This window comes from Excalfactoria chinensis, chromosome 26 (genome assembly GCF_039878825.1).
Source record: "Excalfactoria chinensis isolate bCotChi1 chromosome 26, bCotChi1.hap2, whole genome shotgun sequence".
Lineage (NCBI taxonomy): Eukaryota > Metazoa > Chordata > Aves > Galliformes > Phasianidae > Excalfactoria > Excalfactoria chinensis.
The window spans coordinates 1,192,100-1,205,309 of NC_092850.1; the positions used below are offsets into that span (position 1 = coordinate 1,192,100).

Consider the following 13,210-nt stretch of genomic DNA (forward strand, 5'->3'; position numbering starts at 1 on the left):
ACTTCTCCATTGCTGCCCCGTGGTGTCCAGCTGGTGCTGGCAGGGAGGCATCTCTTTAAAGGGCAAACTTCCTTCCTGAAGCCTGGGTTGTGGCCACTAGCAGAGATGGAGAGCTGGAGCTGCAGGGGAGAGGGGTGGTAGCATAGGAGAAGCAGAGACGGAGTCGTGTGTAGCTCTGTCAGTTGCTGACATTTATTGCACAGGATGGGCTGGATGGAAAGGTGACGCTTGGAGTGTGGCCCCAGAGCCCTGGCCCTGCAGCTACAAGAAGGCAGGTGGGCATGGGGCTCCTCGCTCATGGGTTGCTGCATACATTCAACGTGGAAGGCTCCAGTGTGCCAGCCAGGGGCATACGTGCGTGCATACACCCGTGCACGCTTCCATCCATCTTTGCACACACGGGCACACTTGTTTCACGTACAGTCTGTGCCTTCCCCAGCCTGCAAGCCAGCAGAGCCCAGTGCTGCTCTCTATGCAGTGGCAGCCCTTTATGGCTCAGCTCCCTGGGTTCCAGCAGCAGGACTGCCTGGCTGAGGTCACCCCAGCCCCAGAGTCTGGCTGGCATAGGGGTTTTCTGAGTCCCCTGGGGCTTGCTGTACTTCAGACCCCATAACTTACCTCCACTCCTTGGCTGTCACCCCTCGCCATGGGTCTGTGGGAGGGGGAGGCAGGGGCACGTGCCAGTGCTGGCCCACATGCCTAAGACCCCAGGGAGGTGTCCTGCGGATGCACACATATAGGTTTGTATTCAGGTCATATATATCATATACAGCGTTGATCACTGGGGACGATGCATCTGTGGCTTCTATGGGGCAGTGGGGTTTCCTCGTAAGGAGCAGAAGATGGGGCCAAACTTTGGTTGGAGGCAACAGCCCCCCTACCCCCCTTGTGCCCACCCACGGGTCCCCGGCAGTGGGAGGAAGCCAGGGAGCAGGGGTGGAGGTGGCCGAGGGGCTCCTCAGTGGGGATGGAGCAGAGGGGATGGGGCTGGCTGCCCTGGCACCCCGACACCCCTATCCCCACACCTGTGGAGGTCACAAGTTGGAAGACAGCCTGGATTTGGCCGGGTCCGTGTCAGGCATGCTGCCCACCGAATCCTTGCGGGCTGCTACCGAGTCCTGCTGCAGGGTGGGCGCAGGGTGAGACAGGGGTCCCCTCGAGGACACCGCACTCCGCAGCCCAGCTGGGGGACCCGAGCCCGGCGAGACAGCGGTGGCAGCTGGGCCTCCACCGATGGATGCAGAGGATTCGTGCACCGAGGCCGGGGGGCTCTGGGTGCTGCCAGCCGCCAGCCCGTGGGGCAGGGAGGGCTGAGAAGCTGATAGAGGCCGTGAATCCTGGCTGAAGCTGCTGGTGGGCAGCGCCTGTGTGCTTTTGTGAACGGCCAACCTTGGGGGAGAGCCGGGCGTCTGCTGCTGGCTCAGCGAGAGCTGGGAGCCCAGCTGCCCCTTGGCACCTCCGTAGGCAAACGTCCGGCTGGCCAAGGGGCTTTGGGTCGGCGGGCTGGCAGCAGCGAAGGCGCTGGAGGAGGTGGGCTGTGCCTGGTCCTGCGAGGGCGATGGGTTGGCGTGGGGCACGGGGGGCTGAGGCTGCTGCGGGGGGCTCTGCTGCAGCAGCACTGGGGAGACGGCGAAGGGGCTGGGCACGGCCTGGGCGTATTGCAAGCGGCGCATCATGCGGGGTGAGCCCAGCGCCATGGAGCCCACCAGAGGGCTGGCCATCTGTGGGCAGAAGCTCATGGCGACGGCTTGCTGCAGGGTGGCAATGGCAGAGGTGACCTGGGGTTGCACCGGGCTGTACATGGCTGTGTGCTGCTGCAGCTCCGCCTGCTGCACCATCTCTCGGTCATACTTGACAATCTCCTGGATGATTTCGTTCTCCTGGTTGTTGAAGACACCCGAGTTGAGGTCGTGTTGCACTTTGTGAAGAAGGATCGAGTTCTTTTTCCCTGCAGGAAAAGCAATGGGGAGAGTGATGAGGTTCAGCACTGGGGATGCTCAAGGCCCCCAGTGGGCACCTCTATGCGCTGCTGCCCCTTTCCCAAGCACCCAATAGGGCCCTACAGTCCAGCCCTGCAGCCCTTAAGAGCCTTACCGATGCGATCAAGGCGGTCAATGGCCACGGTCTCGAAGGCTCTCCTCATCATGGGGTATTCCTCCAGCACCTCGTTAAAGTTGTCCACTGACAGTGAATAGAGGCGGCAGTAGGTGTCTGCCCGGACGCTGGCCGTGCGCCGACCACGGGTCAGCAGGCAGATCTCTGGGGAAGGGATGAGAAAGGAGAGATACAATGGAACCAAGTCTTGATGGAGAGAACTGGAAATGGAGAGCTGGGACCCATAGATGCTCACCGCCAAAGTAGGAGCCATCAGAGAGCTTCATCTCCTTGTTGCCCTTGGTGAGGATGCTGACCACGCCGTGCTGGATGAAATACATCTTCTTGCCGATGGTTCCCTCGCGGATGATGTAGTCGCCTGGCTGGAACACCTCAAACTTCAGCTTGGTGAGCATCGCCGTCACAAAGTTGGGGTCGGCGTTGGCAAACAGAGGCATGGAGGCCACCAGTTTGCGGCAGTTGAAGTTCACTATTTCCTATAGGGGAAGGAGGGCAGGGAGCAGTGAGGGGCTGCGACCCACCAGGTCCCCCCCCCCTCCTGCCATCCTCAGCTCTTGAGCCTCCCCACCTCACGTAAGGGCTCATTGAGCTCCCCAAGGATGCTGTCCTCATCAAACATCTTGCCCTGGTAGCGATGCTCGTAGTAGTCGTGGATCTTCTGTCTGAAGTCAGCGGGCAGCTTGTGGAAGGACATGTACTGCTCCACCTGCTTGTACTGCGGGGAGAGACGGCCACAGAGGGCTGGGACCTGTGCTGGGAGGCTCCCAACCTCCCCAAACACAACAAGGCAGAGCTGCACAACCAACATCCCTGATCCCTGGTACCTTCTCCTGGTACTGGCGCCTGGAGGAGTCCAGTGACTGGATGAGGGCGGTGGCGTGGCCGATGAACATGGCATAGCAGGTTGCTCCCACAATCATGCTCAGCATCGTCAGCCAGATGTCCGTCATGCTCTCGGGCGCCTGTTTGCCGTAGCCAATGCACAGCATGTGGCTCATGGACTTGAAGAGGGCGAAGGAGTACAGCTCGCTCCAGGAGTCGTTCTGCAGCCACAAAAGAGCAAAGCTATCAGCTCCCCATAGGTACAAAGCAGTCTCCAGTTCCATGCTCTGCTCCCATCACAGCACTCAGTGGCCCCGCATTGTGCTGTCCCTCCTGGCTTCCCTTTCACTCTTCAGGCATCGTGCCCTTTTAAACTGAGAGCCCCTGTGAAGGGACTGAGCTGCTTGCCTGGCAGCAGCAGCATTCCTCCACTGTTGTGCTTGGATAGTTTGGGGCACTGGGAACCCCCCAGGGTCTGTGCACAAAGCTTCAAGAAGCCTTCATCCTCTGGATGAAGGATATGGTGAGAAGGGGAGCAGAAGAAGGGCAAGAAAGCAGACGGAGAGGAAAATAGCACAGGGAGAGGAGAATGGGGGAGCTGGGTGGAGCAGGGAGGTCCTGCATTGAGCTGCAAGGGCTGAGAGGGAGCAATTAGAAATGTGTCCCATTATTTATTAATAGCAGCTTGCTTGCTAATGAGAAGGGGATGGAGGCAGGGGATGAGGGCAGAGCCACATCAGCATTGGAGACCAGTCTGTTCCTTATGTCCTGCTAGCCCTGAAGCCACAGCCCCAACCCCACAGCAACCACAAGCCTCCAGCAGCTGCAGTCCCTGCCTTGCCCTGGGATCAGTGGCATTGCCCGTGTGGAACAATCTGGAGGGGCAAAGCAGGGACACAGAGCACTCAGAAACCCACCAGGCTGCACAGGCACAAGATGTGGGCACGAACGGGCCGTAACAGGGATGAAATTGCCATAAAGCACCAGCTGAATGGCAGGGATGTCCTTCCTGGGTTGTCTGTGCCCTCAGTGCTGTATGGAGTGGAGTCTGGCAATGGGGGAGCAGCAGGAAAAGGGGCCAGGGCAGCACTCACCACCATCCCATTGATGGAGACCCAGCAGTTCTGGGGGAAATCCTGCAGCATGGGCACGAGGAACTGAAGGCAGCCGTCCCAGTGGCACAGCAGCAGCATCATTCCTATGAGGTTAATGATCCTCATCACAGCACTGGCCAGGTCGTAGGTCATGTGGAAGATCTGCAGGGCAAGGAGAAGGAAGGCAGCATCATGAGCATGGCCACAAGTCATCGCAACCAGCCCCGTGTTGGGGGCTCTTGGAGTAGGGTGGATGAAACCCCTTCATCCTCCATCCTGCCCAGCAACACCAGAATCCCCATAGATGTCCCCTGGGTCCAGCTCTGAACCACCAGGTGCAGCCCCAACCCTGCAGCACTGTTATCCAAGGTGCATCCCTGCAGCACAGCCCCTGTCCGCCCATGGTGGCAATGGGGTCGGGTGCTCAGCAAGAGCTGGGGAGCAGCACCAAACCTTCTCCCCCTTCACCATCCCAGCCCTGCATGGTGCAGCACTGGGCTCAACCTGCACAGCCTCAGCCAAAAGAGTCATTAGCGGCCCCAGGTGCCTGTGTTCCTCCTGCCTATTTATAGCCAGCAGGGTGCCTGCAAGCCTGGATAAGGACAAGGCAGAGCCAAGTGCTCCTGTGTCCCCCCACTGTCACAGCCCTGCTTGTCCCCAGCGCCTCTCACCAAGGGCACCAGCACACTGCAGGGCTAGAGAGGTGTGTGTGAGCCCCCCTTACACCTTACCTTTCCCCTTTTGGAGCCCCGCAGCACTGTATGAAGCAGCTGGCACAGCAAGGGCATGGCAAGGGCAGGACAAAGGTACAGCAAAGTCACCACATCCCCTACATTCAGCTCTGGGCTCTAAGGGCTGCTGGGTCCATTTGGGCACACAGAGAGGGCAGGAGGAGGACCCATCCTCGAGTATCACAGCCCTGCTGGAGCCATCGGTGGGACACAATGATAACCATGGGACTGCAGTGCCAGCACATGCTCTGCTTTGCCCCACACTGCAAAAGGTTGCACATCCCAAGGCACGCCGGGTCTGGCTGCCCTCCCTCCCCTTCCATCCCTTTGTAAGTAGATGTGATTATCAGGATAATCTGCCAAGCCACGCGCTGGCTCTGCTCATCCGCAGGGTTCTCTGTGCTGCTTCCCCTTTGAAAGTGAAAAGGGGAAAGATTTGGACCCATGGAAGGGGCAGACAGGAGGGTTGGTGGTGGGGACCCCCAGGGATGTGGGGCTGGAGGAGGCTGCGGGCATCTGGGATGCAGCACCTGGGAATAAATGAGGCAGAGGAAGGCAAGAAGGGCTCCCAGCACCTCCCAGGCTTGTGTGCAGACACAGCTCCACGCTGCAGCACGTACCTGCACGGCCACATCTGTCAGTGCTGTCAGGAGCTGCAGCCCACGCAGCAGAGCTGAGCACGCCGCAGCCACACACCCAGAGCAGCCCCTGCAGCCTCTGCTGAACCCCAAGGGGCTGGCAGCTCCTGTGTGAGCCCCAGCACCTCGACACGCATGCACAAATGCAAAGCCAGATGCACACACATGGGCACAGCTCAGCAGCCCCGAGGAGTCATCAGGAGCAGCTTTGTCAGCGTTCCCACAGATGCTGGGGGCTCAGAAGGATGCTGCCAGCCCTCGAGCAGGAACCTCAAGTCCCCTCTTGGGGCATCCCTGAGGTGCTGGTGCTGTTTGGAGCATCCATGGAATCATAGAATGGTTTGGGTTGGAAAGGACCTCAAGGATCGTGAAGCTTCAACCCCCCCTCACTGCAGGCAGGGCTGCCAACCTCCATATTTAATACCAGCCCAGGCTGCCCAGGGCACCATCCAACCTGGCCTTAAACACCTCCAGGGATGGACGAGGCATCCACAGCCTCTGGGCAGCTGTTCCAGCACCTCCCCACTCTCATAGTAAAGAACTTCGCCCTGATATCCAACCTCAGTCTTCCCTCCTTCAACTTAAAACTGTTTCCCCTTGTCCTGCTGTTATCCACCCTTTCAAAGAGTTGACTCCCCTCTTGTTTATAGGCTCCCTTTAAATACTGTCAGGCTGCACTGAGCTCACCCCACAGCCTTCTCTTCTCCATGCTGAACAAGCCCAGCTCCCTCATCCCATCTTTGCAGTGGAGGTGCTGCAGCCCTCTGAGCATCTTTATGGCCTCCTCTGGACCCTCCCCAACAGCTCCCTGTCTTTCTTCTATTGGGGTCCCAGACCTCGACGCAGCACTGCAGACGGGGCCTCATGAGGGCAGAGTAGAGAGAGACTATCACCTCCCTGTCCCTGCTTCTGATGGAGCCCAGGATCCCATTTGCTCTCCGAGCTACGAGAGCACCCTGCTGCCTCATGTGAAGTTCCTGACCCACCAGAACCCCTCAAATCTTTCCCTGCAGGTCTACTCTCAAGGGCAGCACCTTCCAGTCTGTATATACACCTCTGGCCCCAGATACCCTCTGCCCAGCAACCTTTACCTCTTCCCACTGGTGGATGTAGCGGATGAGACGGGAGAGGCGCAGCAGGCGCAGCAGGCTGAGGATCTTGGTGAAGCGGACGATGCGGAGAGCACGGGCTGTTTTATACACCTCCGAGTCGATGCCCTTTTCCACTATAAGGAAGACGTAATCCACGGGGATGGAAGAGACAAAGTCCACCACAAACCACGTCTTGAGGTACTTCTTCTTGATCCTTTCAGGGTCCAGGATGATCTCCGTGTTGTCTTCGATGACGATCCCAGTGCGGAAGTTCAGCACCAGGTCCATCAGGAAGAAGGTGTCGGAGACCACGTTGAAGACGATCCAGGGTGCTGTGGTTTCCTCCTTGAAGAAGGTGATGCCCACGGGGATGATGATCAGGTTGCCCACCATGAAGAGCAGCATGGTGAAATCCCAGTAAAACCTGGAGGAGCACAGAGGAAGGAGGGGATCACCGGACCCCTCTGTGGCAATGTCACGTCCTTATGAATGGTGGCAGGAGCTGCAGGTCCCCAAGGGATGAACTGAGGTTGTACCACTTCCAGGCCTGGAAGCACTTTGCTGTCACTGTGGGGCTGTGCAGGGTAATGGGTGCAGTGTGGGGCCTCAGGGCTGTGTGCTGTGGGGTCAGACTGAGTCAGCACCGAAACCCAGACAAGCTCTGAAGCAAGTTGGGGAGACCTTGAGAGTGGGTTATTATGGCTGGGGAACCTCAACCACCAGCACTCCATGAGCAGCAACCCCGCCAGAACCCAATGGGGGACCCTGCAGGGGACAGTAAGTGTGTAGGGGGGGGGGGAACAGCAGATGGTCACGTCCAGCTGCAGCTGGAGCAAGGAGGGAGAACAAGGAAGGAGTGAGCAGAATGCCTCCCCCTTCCTTCTGCACCAATGCTGCCTCAGCCCCCCACTTCTCCTGGCTCTCCTCTTTCCACCCATGTCCTTCCTGCATGCACCAAGGTCACAGCAGGACATGCAGCTCTGTTGTTGTCAGGGCTGCAGCTCCATGCGTGGGGCTGCCCATCTTCCCCCCCCTGCACTTTCAGCTTGGTGTAGGGCTGGAAGGAGCTGAGCATCCCAGCTTGTGACCTTTCTCCAATGACACCTTCCCCATGTGAGACATCACCATGGCAACCACAAGTGATGTCACTGCTGCACAACGATGACTTCACACCCAGTGCCCCTCCACAAGCTGGCAGCCAGAAAGGGACAGGCTGTGCTCTTCTCTTCGCAGCCAACCCCAAGGAACAACGCAGCCCTTGGTGACAGCAGGGGGGTGACGGTGGGTGGGTGGGGGGCACCGAGGCTTTACTGCAATGCTGAGGTTGCAGGACCCCATAGAGGGGAATGAGGGCCTCCCCTAAGCTCCACAAGCTGCCCCCAGTGCACTGAGTCCCAACGGGGCATCAGCCAAACCGAGCAGGGAAGAGCAAAGATGAAATCATGGTGCCAGCCGGGCAGCATGCGGTGCTGGCTCTGATCCCTCTGCAATCTGTTGGGCTGGGGGCAGAGTCTGCTGGGAAAGAGCAACTGGTCCTGAGCACCCTAACAGAGACGGTCTCAACCCTACAGGGCTGATCCTAAGCAACCCCTGCTGCAACACCAATGCTTTCTTCCTTGGAGGGCAGCATGTGCATAAAGATAAGATTCAGTCCAGGTTGCTAAAAATATCCCCAAACAAATTAATTAGGATCCTTGCCCCCCCTCCCTCCCCCCATATCTCCCTTACTTCTGACCTAATTGAACCGCAGTAATGGCAGCAGGAGATGCTGGCAGACACTGAGGGGGGGGTATGGTGTCTGTCCTCACTCCATCAGCTGCCCCAACCCACCACCAGCAGCAGCTGAAGGAGCCCAGGGCCCCATCCCCAATGGGAGGAGAGGGCAGGGGATGCGTGCATGCATGCAGCACACCAAGGATGTCCCCATTCACCTCCACTGCCCCAGCACAGAATGCAACCACTACAGGGACCGTGCAGGCATCACAGCTCACACAGTGGGAGCAGCGATTCACAAACCTGTCACAAATATACAGAGTTCCTTCAAATTGAGGGCACGTGGAAAAGTGGGTTACGAAGCCACCACCAGGAGCTGGGCCCGAGCAGAGGCAGAGCAATGGATGCAGCACCAAACAGACCCAAAAGACACAACTGGGATCAGCTCACGGAGCTGCTCTCTGCAGGAACAGCCCCTGGGATGGGGCAGGGGTGGCTGCTTTGGGCTTTGCAAAGTGCTCAAAGGCACCAACCTGTAAAGTCACCCCCAGGCAGGCAGGCAGGCAGGCACAGCCTTTTTTTCCTGATGAGTAAGCTGTGGCTTTCAGCCATCCATCAGGTCTGCTGTGCTCACATTCATCCTGTTCCCAGCTGCTGTCATCGGGGATAATTAACAGCGGGATCGTCAGCAAGCACCTAGCAGTGGCATTTACGTTGTTCCCACTGGGAGACAGAGCAAGGCCAGGTCACCCTGCAGGGCACACAGCTGCCAGCCAGCAGTGGAACAGCAGGAGCCATTTCACTGCAGGATGAGGGAGGTGGCAGCAAGCAGTACCAGCCCTGCACGTGCCCTGGGTACAGGGAGCAGAAAGCCAGCAGCAGCTGGCAAAGTGATGCTGAAGGCACTGGAGAAAGGAGGTCCATCATGATCCACTGAACCACCCCTGCATGCAGCTCACGTTACCAATGCAGCTCCAAGGCTGAGCCCTCCTTCCTGGGCTGAACATTCCTTCTGAGCTCATGCATGTCTCCAATGGGAAGGGACCCCCAGCACCTGAGCCTGCTGCAAAAACCACTGTGCTCCTCCAGTCCCAATCCCCAGCCACGTTGCTGCTCCAGTGCTTCACACCACACTCAGGTCCTTATCAGCATGCAAATACAGCACCTGATTCAACAGCATACCCACATTCACTGCAAAGCTTGGCCCACAGCTCACCTCGACTCCCAGCCCTGCTCCAACTCCAGCTCAACAAACACAGACCTCATGCCAACGTCGGTGCCTGCCCTTTATTTCCTCCATCCCTACAGACCAGGAGGAGAAATGACACCCCATCACAGCGCCCAGCAATGAAGGTGGCTCTGCTCAACGTTGCCTACTGCACGATGGACGAGGTTTCTTTGATCAGATTTGCAGCTCATGATCTCAAACAGCCATCCGTGCTGCTTCCTAATCATTCACTATTTATGTAAACAGCGACTTTTGTTCCCGGAGCAAATCTGCCCCTGAATTCTGCATGAATAATCACTGCTGAGTCCACGAGGAAACAGACCTCCAAATGCCTCTGATTATGAAATGATGTCACATATGCAGATGGGCAATGGTTTTATCTTAAGATAGGAAAACAGGCTTTGAACAGGGCAAACATAGATGTGTCCATGTTCCCATTATCATTATCAGATAGTACATATATATATATATATATATTGCTGGGAACGATGTGAAATACACAGGCATACATACCAAGCATGCATGAGTGGAGTGGGCTCCTCACTGCTGAGCCCCACACTGAACCAATCTTGTTTATATTGCACATTGGTAGGTTGGGATAACGCATTGGTTCTCCTTGTGGCTCCTCCCCACCAAGCAGGGAACTCTTTTATGCCACATGCAGCATCACAGCACACACACACACACGAGCTCTGCCTTGGTGCTTTCGGTGGCAGAGGCTCTGGGAGGGGACAGAGTGGCAGCGTGACACCCCCAAGGTCGCCTGCAGGGAGGCCCCAGCTCTGCCAGCTCTGAGTGCTGCCAACTTGCTGTCACACCAGCACGGTCAGCATGGGGACAGTGAAGCCACACAGCCACCCCATTCCTGAAAGCCCCGTGAGCAAGAGAGGTGAAAACCAGAGTGAAAACCCCCATGGCAGACAGGGAGCCCACACGGCTTGGGGATAACGGTGGTCACAGCAGGATGGTGCAGCTCCCATGAGAACACCCTCGTGACCGGCTAAGCCATAAAGCACTCACACCCTGGCTCTGCAGCAAGCAAGGAGGGACAACACCCACAGTGGGATATGGGCAGCAATATCAGCCCCATGGCTGCACGACTGTGTGTACAAGGAGAGCAAACTGGAGCCTCCAGCTGCCCCTCTTTGCACCTCAGAGGATGCAGAGCAGAACAGAAGCCATCGTGAGGCCAGGACCCAAGAGGTGCAGGCGTTGGTCCCTGCCATAATCCTGTCTGGTCAGCACAGACTCTCATTCCACAGCCTCTGAGCTGACCTGAGGACCTCTGCATCACTGGGGATTCAACATAACCCCAACAGCTGTTCACTCACCCTGGAGTGTAGCCCTCCAAGCACTAAGAAAGTGAAGGACCCAGTGCTGAGCTGCTTGCTGGCCCCCTGCCTTTGGCCAGCAGCCTTCAGCCCCCTTGTACAGTTACTGGACAAGGGGCTCCCAGCAGCCTCGCTTGCCAAGGATGTCAGCAGGATCTCAGCCCTGAAAGGGCTGTGCTGTCCCAGGTTTACATCCCCATGGGAGCCTCCAAGCATTCCCTGCTGATCTCTCCCCATTAGGGAGATGGACAGGAGCTGGTGCTGCACGACCTTTCTTCCAGGGTTTGCCATTCCTCAGCTGGAAGCTGCAAAGGCTGCACCTCGGGGACACTGCTCCTCCTGGGAATAAAACGAATCTCTCCTCAAATTCCTTGAATCTCAGGGATGGGATTGGGCCTCCTTGGGGGAAGGGAAGCTTTCCCGAAGCTGTGCATGGCCGTGGAGGTTGCAGCAGGATAGCAGGGCTTAAGGACCCCAGGGATGAGCACGACCCTGTTCCACCTCCCCCCTCAACCCCCGCAATGACACCCAAAGGGGCAAAGCCCAACCCCCGCGGGATCTCCAGCGGCTCCTTGCCGTGCTGAGCCGTTCCGAGGCCCTGCAAAGGACGAGAGGATGCCCTTGTGCGGGCACGCACCGGGCAAGCAGAGGGCTCCTGGCATCCCCGGATGGACGGCGGCTCCCGGGGAGGTGGATGCCCATCTCCAGCCCCTCCCTGCATACACGCGGCCGCATCCGCCGCTTCCACCTCCAGCACGGCTCAAGGTGCCCTCTCCAGGGCACGGCACGGCCTCCTCCTCCTCTTCCCAACCTGAAGCGGGGGGGGGGAACGCTCCGGTCGCTCCCTCCATCCACCACCTTCAACGAGGCCTCGCAACGGCCGGGGATGCTCGAGCCCGGCCCCACCGCAGCGATGCCCGCAATTGCTCCGCGCTCACGGGGCTCCGTGAGGATGCACGGAAGGGAGGAGAGGGGAGGGGGGGCGGCTGGGCACGCACCTGAAATCGCTGTAGGGATGGATGATCCAGGCCCCCGCTGACTTAACGCGTTCCTGCTCCCGTTCCACCGCCTTCTGAGAACCGAACATCCGCAGCGAGAACTTGTTGACGCCGGGCTGGAGCATGGCCCCGAACTGCCTCTGCATGAAGCTGGCCTGGCTCCCGCGAACCTCTTCGCCCGCATCGTCGCCTTCCTCGGCCGCCTTAACCCCGCCTGGGGATGCACTGCCGCCGCCACCGCCGCCACCGCCGCAGGAGAAGGAGACCTTGGGCTCTCGGGGCTGCTCCGCGCTGGGGCTGCGCGGCGTCTCCCCGCGGCGGCACTCCCCGTTCGGGGATCCCTTTCCCCCGCGGCCCCTCGCTCTCCCCGCGGTCGCTCCTCCACCTCGTTTGGCCCCTTCGGCCACCTCCTCCTCGGCCGCCGCCTCCCCGCCCGATCGCATCGTGCGCTGCCGCCGAGGCCACCGGCGGCCGAGTGGTACCCGAACGGTACCCGCCGCCGCGCCGTGGGGCGGGCCGGGGGCGGACCGTAGGGCCGGGCCGGGAGACGGGACCGCAGCGGCTCCGCAGCTCCCCCCGCTGGAGCAGCTCCCGGCTGCGCATCCCCGGCGCTGCTCCCACCGCTCCCATCCAGCGCTGCGACCGACGAAGCTCAACCCGTGTCCTCCGCGCAGCCCCGAGGCCGACGAACGGCTTCAGGATGAGCACCGGGCTGGAGCCACGCGGATCCCGCCGGGCAGAAACCCACCCGGGGCTGGGAGAGGCGGCTCTTCCATTGAAACTTCCTTTGCTTCTCATTAACAGCAGATTTATCCCAAATGCCTCCAAGCGCAGCCTTCGGGATGAGAGGGGCGCTGGGAGAGGTGCAGGTTGGATGCTAGGAAAGAAATTCATAGCAGAAAGTGGCAATGGAATAGGGACAGGATGCCCAGGGAAGCGTTGGAGTCACCATCTCTGGATGTGTTTGAAAACATGCAGATGTAGCACTGGTTAATGGGCATGGTGGGGATGGCTTGGGATGTGGTGACCTTACAAGTCCTTTCCAACCTTTATCATTCCATTCCCCACTTGCCACTGTCTGATCCAAGCCCCCCCCCCATCCCCGCAGGGTCACACAGAGCACCGCATCCTGAGCAAGAGACACGGGCACGAATGAGGTGGGAACACCATTCAGGGCAAGGAGCAACTGAGCAATGCAGGACAGAGACACAGACGGGACAACAGCCCAGCAGAGCGCAGCACGGAGCCACGCATCCCCCCAATCCCGGGCTGCTCCTCACCCATTGCCAGTCCCATGGAACAAAGGGCACAAACAGAGCTTTGTGCTGCAGCCCAGGAGCTGGAGCAGGCAGGTCCCAAATCCTCAACAAGGAAATTAAGCCACACATTGATTTTTTTTCCCCATCCCTCCCCCCAGGACAGCACCCATAAGCACGAGGCCGGCTGTGC

At 59.0% G+C, this 13,210-nt stretch overlaps 1 protein-coding gene across 1 annotated transcript; it reads right to left on the reverse strand.

Moving 5' to 3' along the window:
• Positions 1-171: 171 nt before the first annotated feature.
• Positions 172-12,391, reverse strand: HCN2 (hyperpolarization activated cyclic nucleotide gated potassium and sodium channel 2). Its single transcript, XM_072357673.1, is given in 9 exon segments — positions 172-1,948; positions 2,095-2,259; positions 2,351-2,591; positions 2,684-2,830; positions 2,940-3,158; positions 4,032-4,193; positions 6,492-6,915; positions 11,762-12,241; positions 12,243-12,391. Coding segments are annotated over 9 exon segments (2,901 nt in total). The 3' UTR covers positions 172-1,034.
• Positions 12,392-13,210: the final 819 nt, after the last annotated feature.